Source organism: Athene cunicularia (assembly GCF_003259725.1).
Source record: "Athene cunicularia isolate RWA chromosome 13 unlocalized genomic scaffold, athCun1 chr13_part1, whole genome shotgun sequence".
Classification (NCBI taxonomy): Eukaryota; Metazoa; Chordata; class Aves; order Strigiformes; family Strigidae; genus Athene; species Athene cunicularia.
The window spans coordinates 6631514-6645099 of record NW_020799117.1 but is presented as its reverse complement, the minus strand read 5'-3'; the positions used below and the strand labels follow the sequence as shown (position 1 = coordinate 6645099).

The window sequence follows — 13586 nt, the reverse complement described above, 5'->3', positions numbered from 1 at the left end:
AAGAGACAGGCGTTGGATTGGCTCGGCCTGCCTGTCCGTCGGTAGAGTTCGAGCTGTGATTGGCTGAGGCGCGCGTCCTAGGGGTGGGGGCTGCATCGAGGGGCGACTTCCCCTCGTAGGGGATGTGCCCCCCCCACATAGGGCCCCGCTGGGTGGGAGCGGCCCGGCCGCGGAGCAGGGACAACCCCCGCCCTCAGCAAGGCCTGTCCGGGGGGCACAAGGATCCCCTCACACACACACATCCCCATCGGGCCCGGCCGGGGGGGGGCAGGGACGCCCACCCACCCGCACCCCTCCGTGGGGAAAAAACCTGAGCTTGGTCTGGTGCTGTGTCACGGGGGAGAACTGCTCTCGGACGGCCCCCAAGGCTTCCCGAGATTTGCTGGATGTGGTGGCATTCGCAGCAAAGTAACAAACCCCACGCTTCTGGCAAGGCGGTGTGCTGAGGCCGGAGAGCATCATACTGCTTTTGAGAATGGAGTCGGGGCTGAGAGTGTTTGGTGTGAGTTTATTTCCACCTGGACAAGCATTTCCCCAGGTTATACAGTGGGACTTCTGCTGTGGAAGGTTTGTTCTTTGTCCAGGAATGGCTGGAGCCTTAAGATGCAGATTATCATCAGGCTGCCAGTGCGTGAGGGCCTGCCAGGAGTGCTGCCCTATTGAAACTGGTAAAATTGATTTTGTGGCACTCTGGGTGAATTAAGAAATTTATGATAGATTTATAAAACCTTGAAAGAATGCTCATGCAACCCAGATCTCAGAAGAGATAATCTCTTTGGAAGTGTTAAAGCCCTCAAAGAGTAGAGAATAGATTTGTCACCATGCTGCATCCATCCTGAATTCAATAGTGTGAGGAGTGTAGTCGTTGTGCCTTTCCATGTTTAATAATTGATTTATTTTCCTCCTCAAGAAGAGGACCCCTTTCTTGCTACTGTTTTAATTGACAAAATTAGTTTGTGACTGTGAGAGATGGGAGTCACTTGTCTCCCTCGTCTGAACAGGACTTGACAGTGACAGCAGACAGATGCAAAACGTTTTCTGAAATGTATGTGTATCTGACCAGTGTAACTACAAGAGCACCATAAATTTAGACATAAATAGAAAACAGCATGTTGTTCAAGTTGAAAAAGTAAATTTTGGTAGCTGCAAAAGGTCAACACCCAGTTGTCCATTTCTCATTTACTAGGCAGAATATTTTAATCTATCCTGGTTTAAGAAACCTTCTGACTTACATTATTAAAGATCAAAATCTGGCTGAGATGGGCTAAGATTTCAGATACCAAAAAACGTCTCAAGGCTTCCCTGACTTCACCTGTCTGTTGCCAGAAAGAAAGCCTTGTTAAATTGTGCGGCAGACTTTCAGGCTGCTGCCAGTGTGCTGTCTAGACAAACATGTGCCAGGAAGCATGATGTGACTGTCTTGTTCATCAGGTGGACTCTCACTACTGCCCCAGCTGCCTGGAAAACATGCCTTCAGCTGAAGCCAAGCTGAAAAAGAATAGGTAAGGTTGCTTTGACTTTTTTCATTAAGAGTCTGTATTTTATACAGCTCCTTCTTTAATCAACACCTGACAGTATTTATATGAAACTCTCTTCAAAAATTACATCCCTTCTTGTTACCTTTTAGTCTGTTTTGGGGAATAAGTGTCTTCCCATAATGTAGCTTGTGTATTTTAGGCTTTATGACCCTCTCATAATACAAAGGGTTTTTCAGTATCACATAGTATTTCTCACTGTTGCCATTCTTATGTTAACTCCTGTTCTCACTGATGGCTGTGTCACCCTTTTTCCTAATGCTGTTGCATAAGATAAAAGTCTGTTGGTTTAATCTTGATTTGCTTGTTGAGAACATTCTCCTCAGCCTGGGACCCTTGTCAGAGTGCTGTCTTATAGACCTTCCTTTTCACAGGTGTGCTAACTGCTTTGACTGCCCCTGCTGCATGCATACCCTTTCCACTCGGGCCACGAGCATTCCTGCTCCACTCCCTGATGACCCAGCCAAGACTACCATGAAGAAAGCATATTACTTGGCCTGTGGATTTTGCCGCTGGACTTCCCGGGATGTTGGCATGGCAGACAAGTCTGTCGGTAAGTGACAATCAAAGACAGAAAACTGCATGACAGCAGGAGGCCGGTATGTGTTTTGGAGGCAACAGATAATCAGATTCGTTTCTGGATATACAATATACATAATATCAGTCTAAGTTTGGAGTCACAGCTCAGAATTCACAGGAAAACAGTTTTGCTGAACTTTCCTTTGAAGAGCTGAGATGAGTTAGTGGAACATGTAACCTACTTCCATGCTTGTACCTGACTAGTGAGAAAGCTGTCAAACAAGGGGTGTTTTTAGTTGGTGCATTCTCCCCACAGTTGAGATCTTGTTTGTGTACCTTCAGAGACTTTGAAGCCACTCAGTCTGACAGCATCAATATCTACTTTATTTTCTGTCACTTATGTTCACTTAGGCTTATTTCAGAGTTGCTAGTGTGTGTTTGTACTTAGTTTTTCTCTTCATGACGGCACTGGAACATAGCATTCATCTGTTCTTTGGTGCATAGGACATGCAGAAAATATCTGTTGGTCTCCAGAAATGGGACTGAGTAGACCAAGCAGTGTTGAAGTCACAGACTGAAGACTGGGAGCTGAAGATGCAGGGACATGGACAGCCAGTAACAAGAGTTCTTGTAAACTCATGTATCTGCTGCTAAAGTGACTCTTGGTGCTGTTCTGAGTATCTCTTAAACAGCAGTTGTTTAAAAACACAGTATAAAAGCTGGTGAAGCACCTTCAGCCCAAACCTGCATGTGAAAAGCTTTCAGAGGTGTGTATTTGTGCAGGCATGAACCCAAAGAATTGCAATGGTAAGTGTAGCAAAAATAGGGAATGTTATATTTCACGAGTAAAACCAAGATAGTCGGGTGTAGATGTGATTTCTTTGTGGAGCCTGGAAATCTTCTCCTGAGGACTGTTTATTTTCTCTTTCTTGTGCAGCTAGTGGTGGCTGGCAGGAGCCGGAGAATCCTCACACGCAGAGGGTGAGTGAAGGGGAAAGCTGAGCTTAGGCTGAGATGAATTAGCTAAGAAAGAGCCCAGGCCCTCTCAATCACTTTTTCTGCATCTGTAGAATCCTTCAGATACCAGTTCCTAATCTCCACCTTGACTGAATTCAGTGGAAGGAAGGCCTCTTAGAGGCTCTCCCGTGGATGTTGCAGTATAAAATCTCTTGTTCAGAAGAAACTCATTTGCAGACATCATATCTAATAGTGCTGTTAAAACAACACCAATGAATATGCTGCGTATGTATGTGAACAAAAGCTGTTTTCCGACCAAGAGCACATCTAGGATCTGGAAAACAGAACTGCACCTTTACTGCCCTTCCCTGTCACTAGTTAAGGCTCTACACTAAATATGATCAGCCTCAGCGGGGAAAAAATGATGTTTTCTCCACTAATCCGAATTGCTTGGTTTTGGCCATGTGACGTAACTCTGTCCAGTCACGGCAAATGTGTGAACAAACTCTTGGTTGCCTAACTGCAAAGTAAGAATTGGACACTGCTCTCCAATAGATGTCATTCCCAAAGGGGGGTCGCTTTGTCGCCCACGGTGTGAGTTAAGACACGCAGACTTCTTTAATATCTATCTTTCAAAATAGAACTGGTTCTAGGAACAGAGTGAAACAAGTAGCAGGAACCCCAGCTTGTTCACAAACAAATACTGCAGCTGGTCTGGCATTTATTCCCCATTCACTGGGTATCTTCCATTTTATCCCTCCAGATTAACAAACTGGTTGAGTACTACCAGCAGTTGGCTCAGAAAGAGAAGATTGAGCGGGACCGAAAGAAGCTGGTGCGACGCCGAAACTACATGCCCCTGGCCTTTTCGGTGAGCTGGGAGTACAGTGTGCTCGGAGCAGAAGTGGTTCACAACAGCCTCAGCTTGAAAGATTAGATAGTTGGTAGCATGATAGGGCTGCTCAGCTTTTTTAATTGAGAACAGCATGAAGAAAATGTGCTAGGACACATGGGTTTCTTTAGGGACAAGTAGTTTTACACCCATTGCTGTGTATTACATTGTCTCGCTCTCTGATACCCTCTCTGATAACGCCAGCAGGGTTTACCCTTGCCGTACAAAGAAGTATGTTATCCAGCATTGAAATGTAGTGCAACTGCACTCAAAATACCAGTGGTAGCTCTTTCTCAGGACAGCTGCATGCCACAGCTTGGGAACAGTTAGATCAGGATTGTCTGGCACTTTTCTGCATGAAGTCTCAACTGAAATTAACCTTAAGACTTGGTTGTGGCCTGAATGACTTGTTTATTTTAACTGGTAGGTAAATGCTTACTTACTTTGTTTAGCTGGGTGACTCTGCGTATGCTTGCTACTTCTCAATTAACTGTGCTTGCTCTGTGCCCTTGCTTGTGTCTTATGGCTGCATTTTTTGTCTCCGTTGCTACCTGCTGCTATTTTGGGGGCTCTCCGCAGCAACACACTATACACGTAGTGGTAAGTCTTTTCACAGTTTCTGCTGGTGTTAAAGCTCTCATGGTACCAACTGAAAGGGAGTAACAGAACCTACTCTTCACCTTGCCTCAGGGCCTGTGACTTGGATGTGCCTAGAACGACCGCACATGAAGGCTAACTAGTTAGAGGGTAACATTTGTTATAAAAAAAATAATTTTTGTTAGTTTACAAGCAGGGCAGTGTCTTTGGGTAAGTAATGTACACTTGAAAAGCAGTCCTTCACAAAGCTTGGCTCAGACACAGCCATCTGTCTGCCTGAGGCAAATGGCACTATCATTAATCTTCTGATCCTTGAAAAGTCACCAGGGTAGGCTGATGCTCAAATTTCTTATTTGGTGAGAATTCAGGTTTTCAGTCTTGCCCAGAAGGAAGATTTCTGCCTCCAAGCACCCTGTGTACAGTTCAGCTGTAGAAAGCTGAGGAGCAGATCAGCTCTGCAATGCCAGTTGGTGGTTCCTGGCAAGAGAGACCCATAGGTAACAAGGTTTGTAGGAGTCTGAACCTTCCAGCTGCTTTGAGTAGTGCTACAGGGTATTTCAGATGGATGCATATCCACGTTGACCCAGTTCTTTTGGCAGTTGAGCTCATTCTGCACTACTTTGACATGCAATTGGTCCAAAGAGAAGATCAAGGGAAAATGTGTCAGTAGTGCAGGCTGGTGATTTAAGGAAAGAGCAAAAGCTCTGTAAGCAGTAGCCACATACATCTGTCTCTCCCCGTCTGCAGTGCAGTGGTAATTGCTTTCTCCTTACTAACAGTTTGAGCAGGGGGAAAAAAAAATCTTGGGAAGCATTGAATACCTTTCCCTTTTTTCTTTCCTTTGCTTGTCTCCCTATGCTTGTCATGCAGCTCAAAGGATGAGTTTGCAGTAGGTCTTCTTGTCCTGGCAGGAAGCAGGCCTGAAGCTGACAGACCTTTTTTCCTTGTAGGATAAATATGGCCTTGGAACCAGGCTTCAACGCCAGAGGCCCGGAGCACCGATCAGTGCCCTCGCTGGACTCTCGTGAGTATCAGGGTTGGGGTTAACCTTTGTGGGAAGGATAAGAGGTGTAGGCAAGAGAGCAATAAAGCAACTTCAGAAAAATTATGAACATATTGCCAGATAGCAGTGAAAGGAGTTTTCTTCTTTGGAGGTTAGAGAGATGTCAAATCCTCGGGCGTCTCTGTGCAGCATTTTCAGATGCTTTGCTTTCTTTTAAGAGAAACGAGTGACTGCTCACATCCCTGTGCAGTTAGTATTGTCTTGCAGTCTCAGCTCTCGCTGCCTGCTGTGTTATAATGCGGTGGCTGCCGTTGCTGTTTGTCAGAGCACGTGTGCCATATTTTATGACTGAGTTGTCCCTCACTTTACTTCAGCCTAAAAGGAGAGGACCAGAAGGAGATCAAGATTGAGCCAGCTGATGCAGTGGAAGAAGTGGAGCCTCTTCCTGAGGATTACTACACAAGACCAATCAATCTGACAGAAGGTAACACCTTCATATTCTGCCGCTTTTTGCCCTTACATTTTATAACATGGGCAGTGCCTGGAAACTTGTCCATGGGATTCCTAATAGCCTGAGATTTTAGTCATTTTTATGCAGGGATTAAAATGTTGGGAAATTCATGAGGTTTTGTATGGTAGCTTTGAATGCACCCTCAGCTTCATGTTGTACGTGGAAAGCTGAGCCAAATATATCAGGCTTCTTAATGGTTGTTTCATTTTCTCGCTGACCTTAATTTCTCTTCATGTGAAGTGTCAACTTTTGGATGGAGAAAAGAGCTGATGTCCTTTTTCAAATAACAGCAGGAAACAAGGACATAGCTGATCTGGTGGGGAGTTGGAACCAAAACTGACCTGTTAAGTAACAATTGCGCATTGCGTTGACATCAGCTTGGAACAGCTTGTGTAAGCTTGCCAGTTATTTAGCTGTCTCATGATTTTATCACAAATATTGTAAATTGGTCCATGAAACTTGGGAGCAAATGGGATAAAACAGCAGGTACAGGAAGCAATCTGGACTTCTTGCTGAGGTGGCTCTACGTTGGACAGATGTTCTCAATAGTCCTGCAGGCCTACAAACTCTGCCCATATTAATTAATTCATGAAAGGTTTATGGAAGGGAGTAGATCATCTTGGTCTCCTTTTCTCCTGAGACTTGTTGTGAGAGTACGATGATGGTAAAGATGATGAATTTTCGTGGTTCCCTGCAATGAGGGAAAGGCTGCCAGGTGGCTCACTGCCTCTTAGGTACTGGGAACAGTGAGGAGCCTGATTTTTGGGGAGAAACCCACGGGAAGTTTGGCTGCTGGGAGCTCCTTGCCTCAGGAACTATGTAGTCACTAATTCTGTGCGTGAGACTGAGTTATGCAAACTCCTTGCTGAGAGGCTGTATACTCTACTCATGCAGCACCCAGCTGTGAGGGTAACAAAGCTGTGAAAACCCATTTTCCCTTGGCAGGAAAGAACTTTTTGGATGATTACAGAATTCTGTTTCCACCCCAGCTGAGCTTTGAATAGAGATCAGGGTCCCCTGTTTCTCCTGGGCTGCCACTGACGTTGCTCTTGTGTTACTGTGCCCAGTCAGGGCAGCCCTTTATACAACTTTTACCTTCCATTTGTTCACTGTTAGAAATGGGGATACTTGCCAGTGGTTTCTGAATTACTGAGTGCAGGTGAAATTAAGTTTCTTGGAGATTGTAGCATGTCTGCGCAGCACACTTGCTCTTAGGCCAGCATATATTTACAATCTAGTTTCAGTGCATGAGTGAGACACTAATTTGGTCTTGCTTTCCATTGTGCATCCAGTGACGACTCTGCGTCAGCGCCTGCTGCAGCCTGACTTCCAGCCGATCTGCGCTTCCCAGCTCTACCCACGTCATAAGCACCTCCTGATCAAGCGTTCACTGCGCTGTCGGGTAGCTAATTAAATACAAAAAAAGAGATATTTTTTTTTTTTCTAGGCTCGTAGAACTTGGGTTGCAGGAAATGGGCTCTGTATTTTTAAAAGAAGCTGTTCAAATGCTTCTGGTTGCTGAAAGTTCTCAACCAAATTACTGGTGACAGCACTGGGAGATGAGGGAGGCTCTCACATCTCTGATGTGATGAAGATTGTGAAAGGGGGACAACATTGCCAAAGATGCATAAAGATAGAAAGGTGGGTTTGTGTAGGGGTCTGTGCTCTGCTTAGCCAAGGAATTGGAAAAGGCTGCCAGTACAGTCAGAATTAAAATTTCTGCTGTTACTAAAGGCAAAAATCAAGTCAACTAACACAATTAGTGAGAAGCAGTGCAGAATACTGAAGACGCCCTTAGAGAAAGGGGATATTTTGGAGAAGAAAAGCAGAGGGCTGAGAAGCAAAGATAGTCAGGAATTAAATCTAGGTTCTGCTGTTGACTTACTACATGGTCTTCAAAAAGCTGCCTGCTTTCTCAGTGAAGCAGGGATATTTGTCTAGTTCCCAGAGTAATGGAGCAATAATCTTACAAGCATTTAAGATGCAGAATGCAGGATATTTCTCAGAAATAAGTAATGTTCTGGAGGATTCTGGAGCATAAATCTAAAGGCTTGTAGGTATTTGTGCCTTCTTCCTGCTGCAGTCAGTGACTGTCAAAGTGTTTTTTAAGCCTGGTTCCAAATCAGTAGCTTGACACAGCTATGGCTACACGCACCCCAAGATGTGTGCTGTGCTAGAGACTGGTAATGTCATGGCTAGTGTCATGGTGCTTGCAGCTCTGATTCTTCAGTATGTGACTAAACACTGTCTTTTGGTGCTGACTAACGTATCTGTGTCTAGAAATGTGAACATAACCTGAGCAAACCAGAATTCAATCCAACATCTATCAAATTCAAGATCCAGCTGGTTGCTGTGTAAGTAAGATAAGGGGACTGGGGAGAGCAATCACCTATCCATGCTTAGTTAATACCTTCTATTTTAATTTCTTTTGTACTCTTCATTTGACCTCTTGTATGATTGTGTCATCTCTTAGGGTGATTTTTTAAAATTTATTCAGCTTATCTGTAGTAGGTTTGCTTCCTGTTCTTCTAAAATGTCCATCATGGTTATTTGCTTTGTTCTTGCTGTAGTAACTATATCCCTGAAGTGAGAATCATGTCTATTCCCAACCTGCGCTACATGAAGGTCAGTACTTTTTTTCTAGAAACGTCTTAGGGTGAGGCACAGCTGGGAGGTCTGGATGTGGGATATTTTTTGGAAGATGACACGGTGTGGTGCTGCCTGAGGGCTTCACTTACTCCATTTAGAGAGAGTTCAAGGTTTAAGGGAGTGGTTGGAATAACACTGCATGTACTTGTCACTCTGCATGAGTAGATTAGTGTGCAGTGTGATGTCCCACATCACAAGCACATGCCAATATCTGAAGAATAAATGGTGTGGAGTTGAGATCTTGGCTAGATTCCAAAGATACGCATTTCTTATATTAACAAAGAGTACTGCATGGCATTGGCACCTTCCTTGCAGACTGGGGGTGTTCACTATCCATCCCTTGAGTGTACCTGATGCAATTTTTGAAGGTGTTGATCAGTCACAGAAGATGGAGATGCTAACAGTAACAATGAATTTTAAGAACAATTGATTCTTGAACTGTGATTCCTGAATCTCCCCAGGAGAGCCAAGTCCTCCTGACTCTGACCAATCCAGTGGAAAACATCACACATGTCACACTGCTGGAGTGCGAGGAGGGAGACCCTGACAACATCAACAGCACTGCCAAGGTATTGTACCCTCCTGCTGTGTGAGCCCTGGCCTCCTCCAAGGCTTTCCACTCCCATTTATCCTGCCACAGGTCACACTTTATGTGTGCTTCAGTCCCTGCTGACTGTGATGCATTTTCCTCATTGGAGCTTAAATGACACTCACCAATGTAAACATCAGCCTATAAAGTATTTTGAAATTTTGTCTGTTCATTGAGATCCAGAACCCAAAGGAGAAATATGTGATTTCACTGGTGGAGGGGTAAGAAGGTGGTACTGGGGTGGAGAGAAGCTGAGGATGAATCACTTTTCTGTTAAGCCGTAGCAAAGCAGAAGGGGAGGGCTTTCTCCTGCTCACAGTGTAGGTGGTGATCAGTGCTGAAAGGCTGCTTCTCCTCGTGCTCTGTTCCAGGTGGCAGTTCCTCCCAAGGAGCTTATTTTGGCTGGCAAAGATGCTGCAGCAGAATATGATGAGCTGGCAGAGCCTCAAGACTTCCAGGATGACCCTGAGTGAGTGTTGTCTGTCTTATAGGGAACCTGTCCCTTAAAAACTTGGCACTTCAACTAAGTAACTCACTCTTCTCTCTGTCTTCAGCATGTTTTGGTTTGTTGATTTGTTGGGTTTTTTTTTTTCAGATTTTCTTTATGGGGATGGTGGTGATTTTTTTGGGGGGTCAGAGATCAGCACTGCAAATCTTTCTGCTTGTAGTTTGGACTGTTCAGGAGACATTTTTCCCTTTGAGGCAAGGTGTGAGTTATAGGTGGTGGTACTAATTCTCTCCAGGAATACTCTGTGTAATCTTTCCCTTCGCAAGCAGTGGGTTCATGGCAGCGGTGAGAACTATGCAGCAGGGTGTGTGACAGAGTTGCCTACAGCCTTCAAAATGGAATATGTCCTGCAGCCAGAGCTGTGCACTGTGGCCCTTCCCTATTGTGCTCTGGGTACATAACACCAGTAGCATGTTTTGTTTGATGGATGAGCCAGCAGCAGTCAGCATAGAGGGGGGTACCCACGTTCTGATTGTGAGGCAGAAGGGGCTGTGGGTGCCCTGCAAAAAGCAGCAGGGAGTAAGTTACAAACCCAGACATCTGTTCTGGCAGGGCATATTCAGCCCATGGGCTGTAAACTGAGCATCCCTCTTGGGTGGTGTCAGAATAAATCTCTTGGAACAATTGTGGGAGAACTTGGCTGACCCAGTGTTCTTTTGTTTTCTGCCTTGCAGCGTTATTGCCTTCAGAAAAGCCAATAAGGTGGGAGTTTTCATCAAGGTCACCCCACAGAAAGAAGAGGGCGAAGTGACCGTGAGTTTCAAGATGAAGCACGAGTTTAAAAACCTTGCTGCTCCAATTCGGCCCAGCGAGGAAGGTGATCATACCTCTGAGGTCATCTGGCTCACCCATCACGTGGAGCTCAGCCTCGGTCCAGTGCTCCCATAAACGCTCCCAACGCTTGTGCCCCAACAGCTGGCCGCAGGACAGACTGTCACAGTGAGGAAAGCACCCGCCAAAACGTTCTGCGAGGGCTCCCGTGTGATGTGTGGGTGTGCGCCACAGGCCCCAGCCAGGCCGTGAGGGAGGTGGCTGAGGGTGCTGTGGTTTGGGATGGTTTGTTCTCTCTCCTCTTGTTGTAGTGCCCACTGACTACCGCTCTGCTTCCCCACACCGCCACAGGCTAGTTTTAACTTGCAGCACGTGTTTCAGCACAGAGAAAGATCTCACTTTTTCCAGATTTGCACGACACCTGGCTGAATTTTATCAACAGAAAAGAACCCTTCTGTGTTTTTTTTTCATGTTAGCCCACAAATCTGATGCGTTACCTACTCATATGAACAACTTCTTTTTCCAACAGAGCGACGCCCTTCCTGAACAACCGTTTCAGGAGGTGGCTGTGTCTGCTGCGTTATTGGCAAGTTACTGGCAGCAGCACGATGCTTTCTTTTGGTTTTCTGCTTCCTTGTAGGATACCTCAGCTGTGGGGGGTTGGAACATACAACCCTACTGCTCTGGCGTATGTAGCTTGCTTAGCTGAGGTGATAGATCCGTTTTCACAAAGGAAATGATCAGTTTGCCTTTAAACTAAACATATAGTGTCCTGTGAGTGTCCATGGATGTAACTGGCAACCCAACCCGCTGTCAGCCCGCCGTGTCACGGGTGGGTGTGGTAGCGTAATGCCCCGTGAGCTGGCAATTCTGTTTCTGCTACAGCTCTTGGCTGAGGCAGGGATGCTCTGGAGAGGCTGCCTGGCAGCCTTCAGTTCTATTAACATGTATTAGTAAGGGTAGAGATCAGCATATGAAACCTGGAGAGTTAAGATTAGGTCTGGTAGTCATAAAACTACAGAGGCTCTTGGAGTTTGTACTCTTATCTTTTTCCAGTTAGGGTGGGAGGGAGGTATAAAGGTGGACAGACAGTTACATGTTAACTAGCATACACTGTACCATAAGGTAATTTATCTGGGGTGTAATTTGGCTGTAGTCCAAGCTAAAATCAGTAATTAAGAGCAGTATCCAGGATACTGAATTGCTAGTAACTGCATAGCTTAGTTCACGTGGGTGAGATCACTCCCCACAGAGTGTTCCCAGTTCAGACTGACCTTTGTTAAATGTTTTGGATGGGCTTGTTTTGCTGGGAAAGGCTTGAATATGCCAGCCAGCCACCTCTCTATTGCTGGAGACACTCATGCCATGGCTTTGCCAGCCCGGAGCTGCAAACCTTCTGCACGGGAGGGCAGGATGGGGCTGCCTGCTCTCCAGGGAGGCAGTGGTGCACCACCCAAAAACGATCTCCCATAGCATGAGAAACCTGTCTTGGTGTGCCTGGGCGAAGGCGTGCCTTACAGCCTACGTCCTGCAGCAGGTCTCAGCACGGCGAGGCATCACGTTTACAACTTCGTGTAGGTTACACGCAGAGTACAGCATGAGTTTAAGATTTGTAGTTCATAGTTAATCTCTAGTGCTAGCGCCTGCTGTGGCTTTACCTGTCCAGATAACAAAGTGCTTAACTTTTGGCTGTGACTTCTCTTCAGTAGCCAAAATAGCTGCTACACTTGTGACACTAAGGTGGAAAAGAGCCTTTTTGGGACGGGACGGTGGCTGAGCAAGGCCTCGAACCACCACCTGGGATCATGCTGGGGCTGATGACCTGCTCCTCAACTCTCCGTTTCTCACTGAAAACAAAAAGGTGCATTGATTTTAGGATATTGTGAGCGGTAAAATTAGCTCGGTGAGGTTTGTTGGTTGGTTGTTTGTTTTTTTTTCCCCTCCCCGTAGGTGCTTGTAGGCGATAGGAAAGGTGTCGGTGTGTCCCGGTCTGTCCCCGCTCTCGGAGCGCGCTCCCCATTGTCTGCCCCTTCCTGACAGGCGACTGTTGCCTTACTGCTTGACGTCGTGTAGTGACCTTCAATAAAGCAAACGTGGCTCTCGGATTCTTTGCGTTGGTTCTTACGCTGCGGTTCGTTAGAAATAATTATTTAAAAATTTTTTTAAAAAAAAAAAAGCGAAGCACTCCCCCTTTTCCCGGTGGTCTCGCCCTCCTTCCCCGTTCCCGGTGGTTTCGCCCATTCCCGCCCTCTCAGCTGAGCTCTATGGTTGGCCGTGCCTAGAGTGCCCCCAGCTCGTCATCGCGGCGCTCTGCTGACGTCACCGCGTCGCTTCGCTCTCCTCCGCCCCGGTGCGCCGCTGACGGAAGTGGCAGCTGAGAAGTCCTTCAACAAACTCATTGTCAATGGTCGCAGGCTCAATGTCAAATGGGGAAGGTGAGTGTGGGGGAGGAAGGAAGCCATGAGGATACTGCCACAAGGTGTTCTGCTCAGTTGGTGCAGTCTGGATCAGCAGGAGTGGGTGTTATGCTGGAGTAGTTACTGGTTTGGTAAATGGGGTCCTTTTACAGTTTGTTTTTCTTTCAGCAGTGGGATCTGGGCTGAAGATTGCACAAATTGTGTAAACTATTTCCTAGTTGAGGGTTATGGATGAGTTTCTGTAGTTTTGTTTCTAATCCATCTCCTGTAGGTGCTTTTTGCATGCTTTGTACCAGCTGTGTCTGATGTCCTGTGAATTTTTCATCTCTGACTTGAAGCAGTGGATCTGGATTAGATAAAGTGAAATTACTGTGTTGTGAATATCTGCTTATCCTACCTTTTCTCATCCTTGTTCTCAAATTTTTCTCTTGATTTTTAGATCCCAGGCAGCAAGAGGAAAGGAGAAGGACAAGGAAGGTACCACAGAATCCGGGATAAAGCTGGAGCCAGTTCCAGGACTTCCTGGAGGTAAGGGAGTTGTTTTCATCTCTGAAACACTTAGTGCTGACCTGCTTCCCTGAGAGAGGCTGGTGTTAAACCTCTGAGAGCAGTAGCAGAGCTCAGGACAGTAGAGGCAC

The 13586-nt window shown here is 46.0% G+C and overlaps 1 protein-coding gene across 2 annotated transcripts; it reads left to right on the top strand.

Annotated features, from left to right (window-relative positions):
- The first annotated feature begins 1374 nt into the window (after positions 1-1374).
- DCTN4 (dynactin subunit 4) lies at positions 1375-12636 on the top strand. Of its 2 annotated transcripts, XM_026857936.1 has the most exons (13): positions 1375-1502; positions 1910-2088; positions 2992-3035; positions 3775-3882; positions 4483-4503; positions 5451-5524; positions 5878-5987; positions 7307-7416; positions 8295-8368; positions 8585-8639; positions 9125-9232; positions 9624-9721; positions 10435-12636. In XM_026857936.1, the coding sequence occupies exons 1-13, from the start codon at positions 1468-1470 to the stop codon at positions 10646-10648; spliced, it is 1230 nt and encodes a 409-aa protein (XP_026713737.1). In that variant the 5' UTR covers positions 1375-1467; the 3' UTR covers positions 10649-12636. The 2 variants fall into 2 exon arrangements, with proteins under 2 accessions (XP_026713737.1, XP_026713738.1); XM_026857937.1 differs by lacking the exon at positions 4483-4503.
- The last annotated feature ends 950 nt before the right edge of the window (positions 12637-13586 follow it).

Coding starts and splice junctions, on each gene's coding strand:
- DCTN4 (XM_026857936.1), top strand. CDS start 1,468: ATGCCTTCAGCTGAAGCCAAGCTGAAAAAGAATAG. Junction 7,417..8,294: donor AGCGTTCACTGCGCTGTCGG/GTAGCTAATTAA, acceptor ATCTGTGTCTAG/AAATGTGAACATAACCTGAG. Junction 8,369..8,584: donor AAGATCCAGCTGGTTGCTGT/GTAAGTAAGATA, acceptor TTCTTGCTGTAG/TAACTATATCCCTGAAGTGA.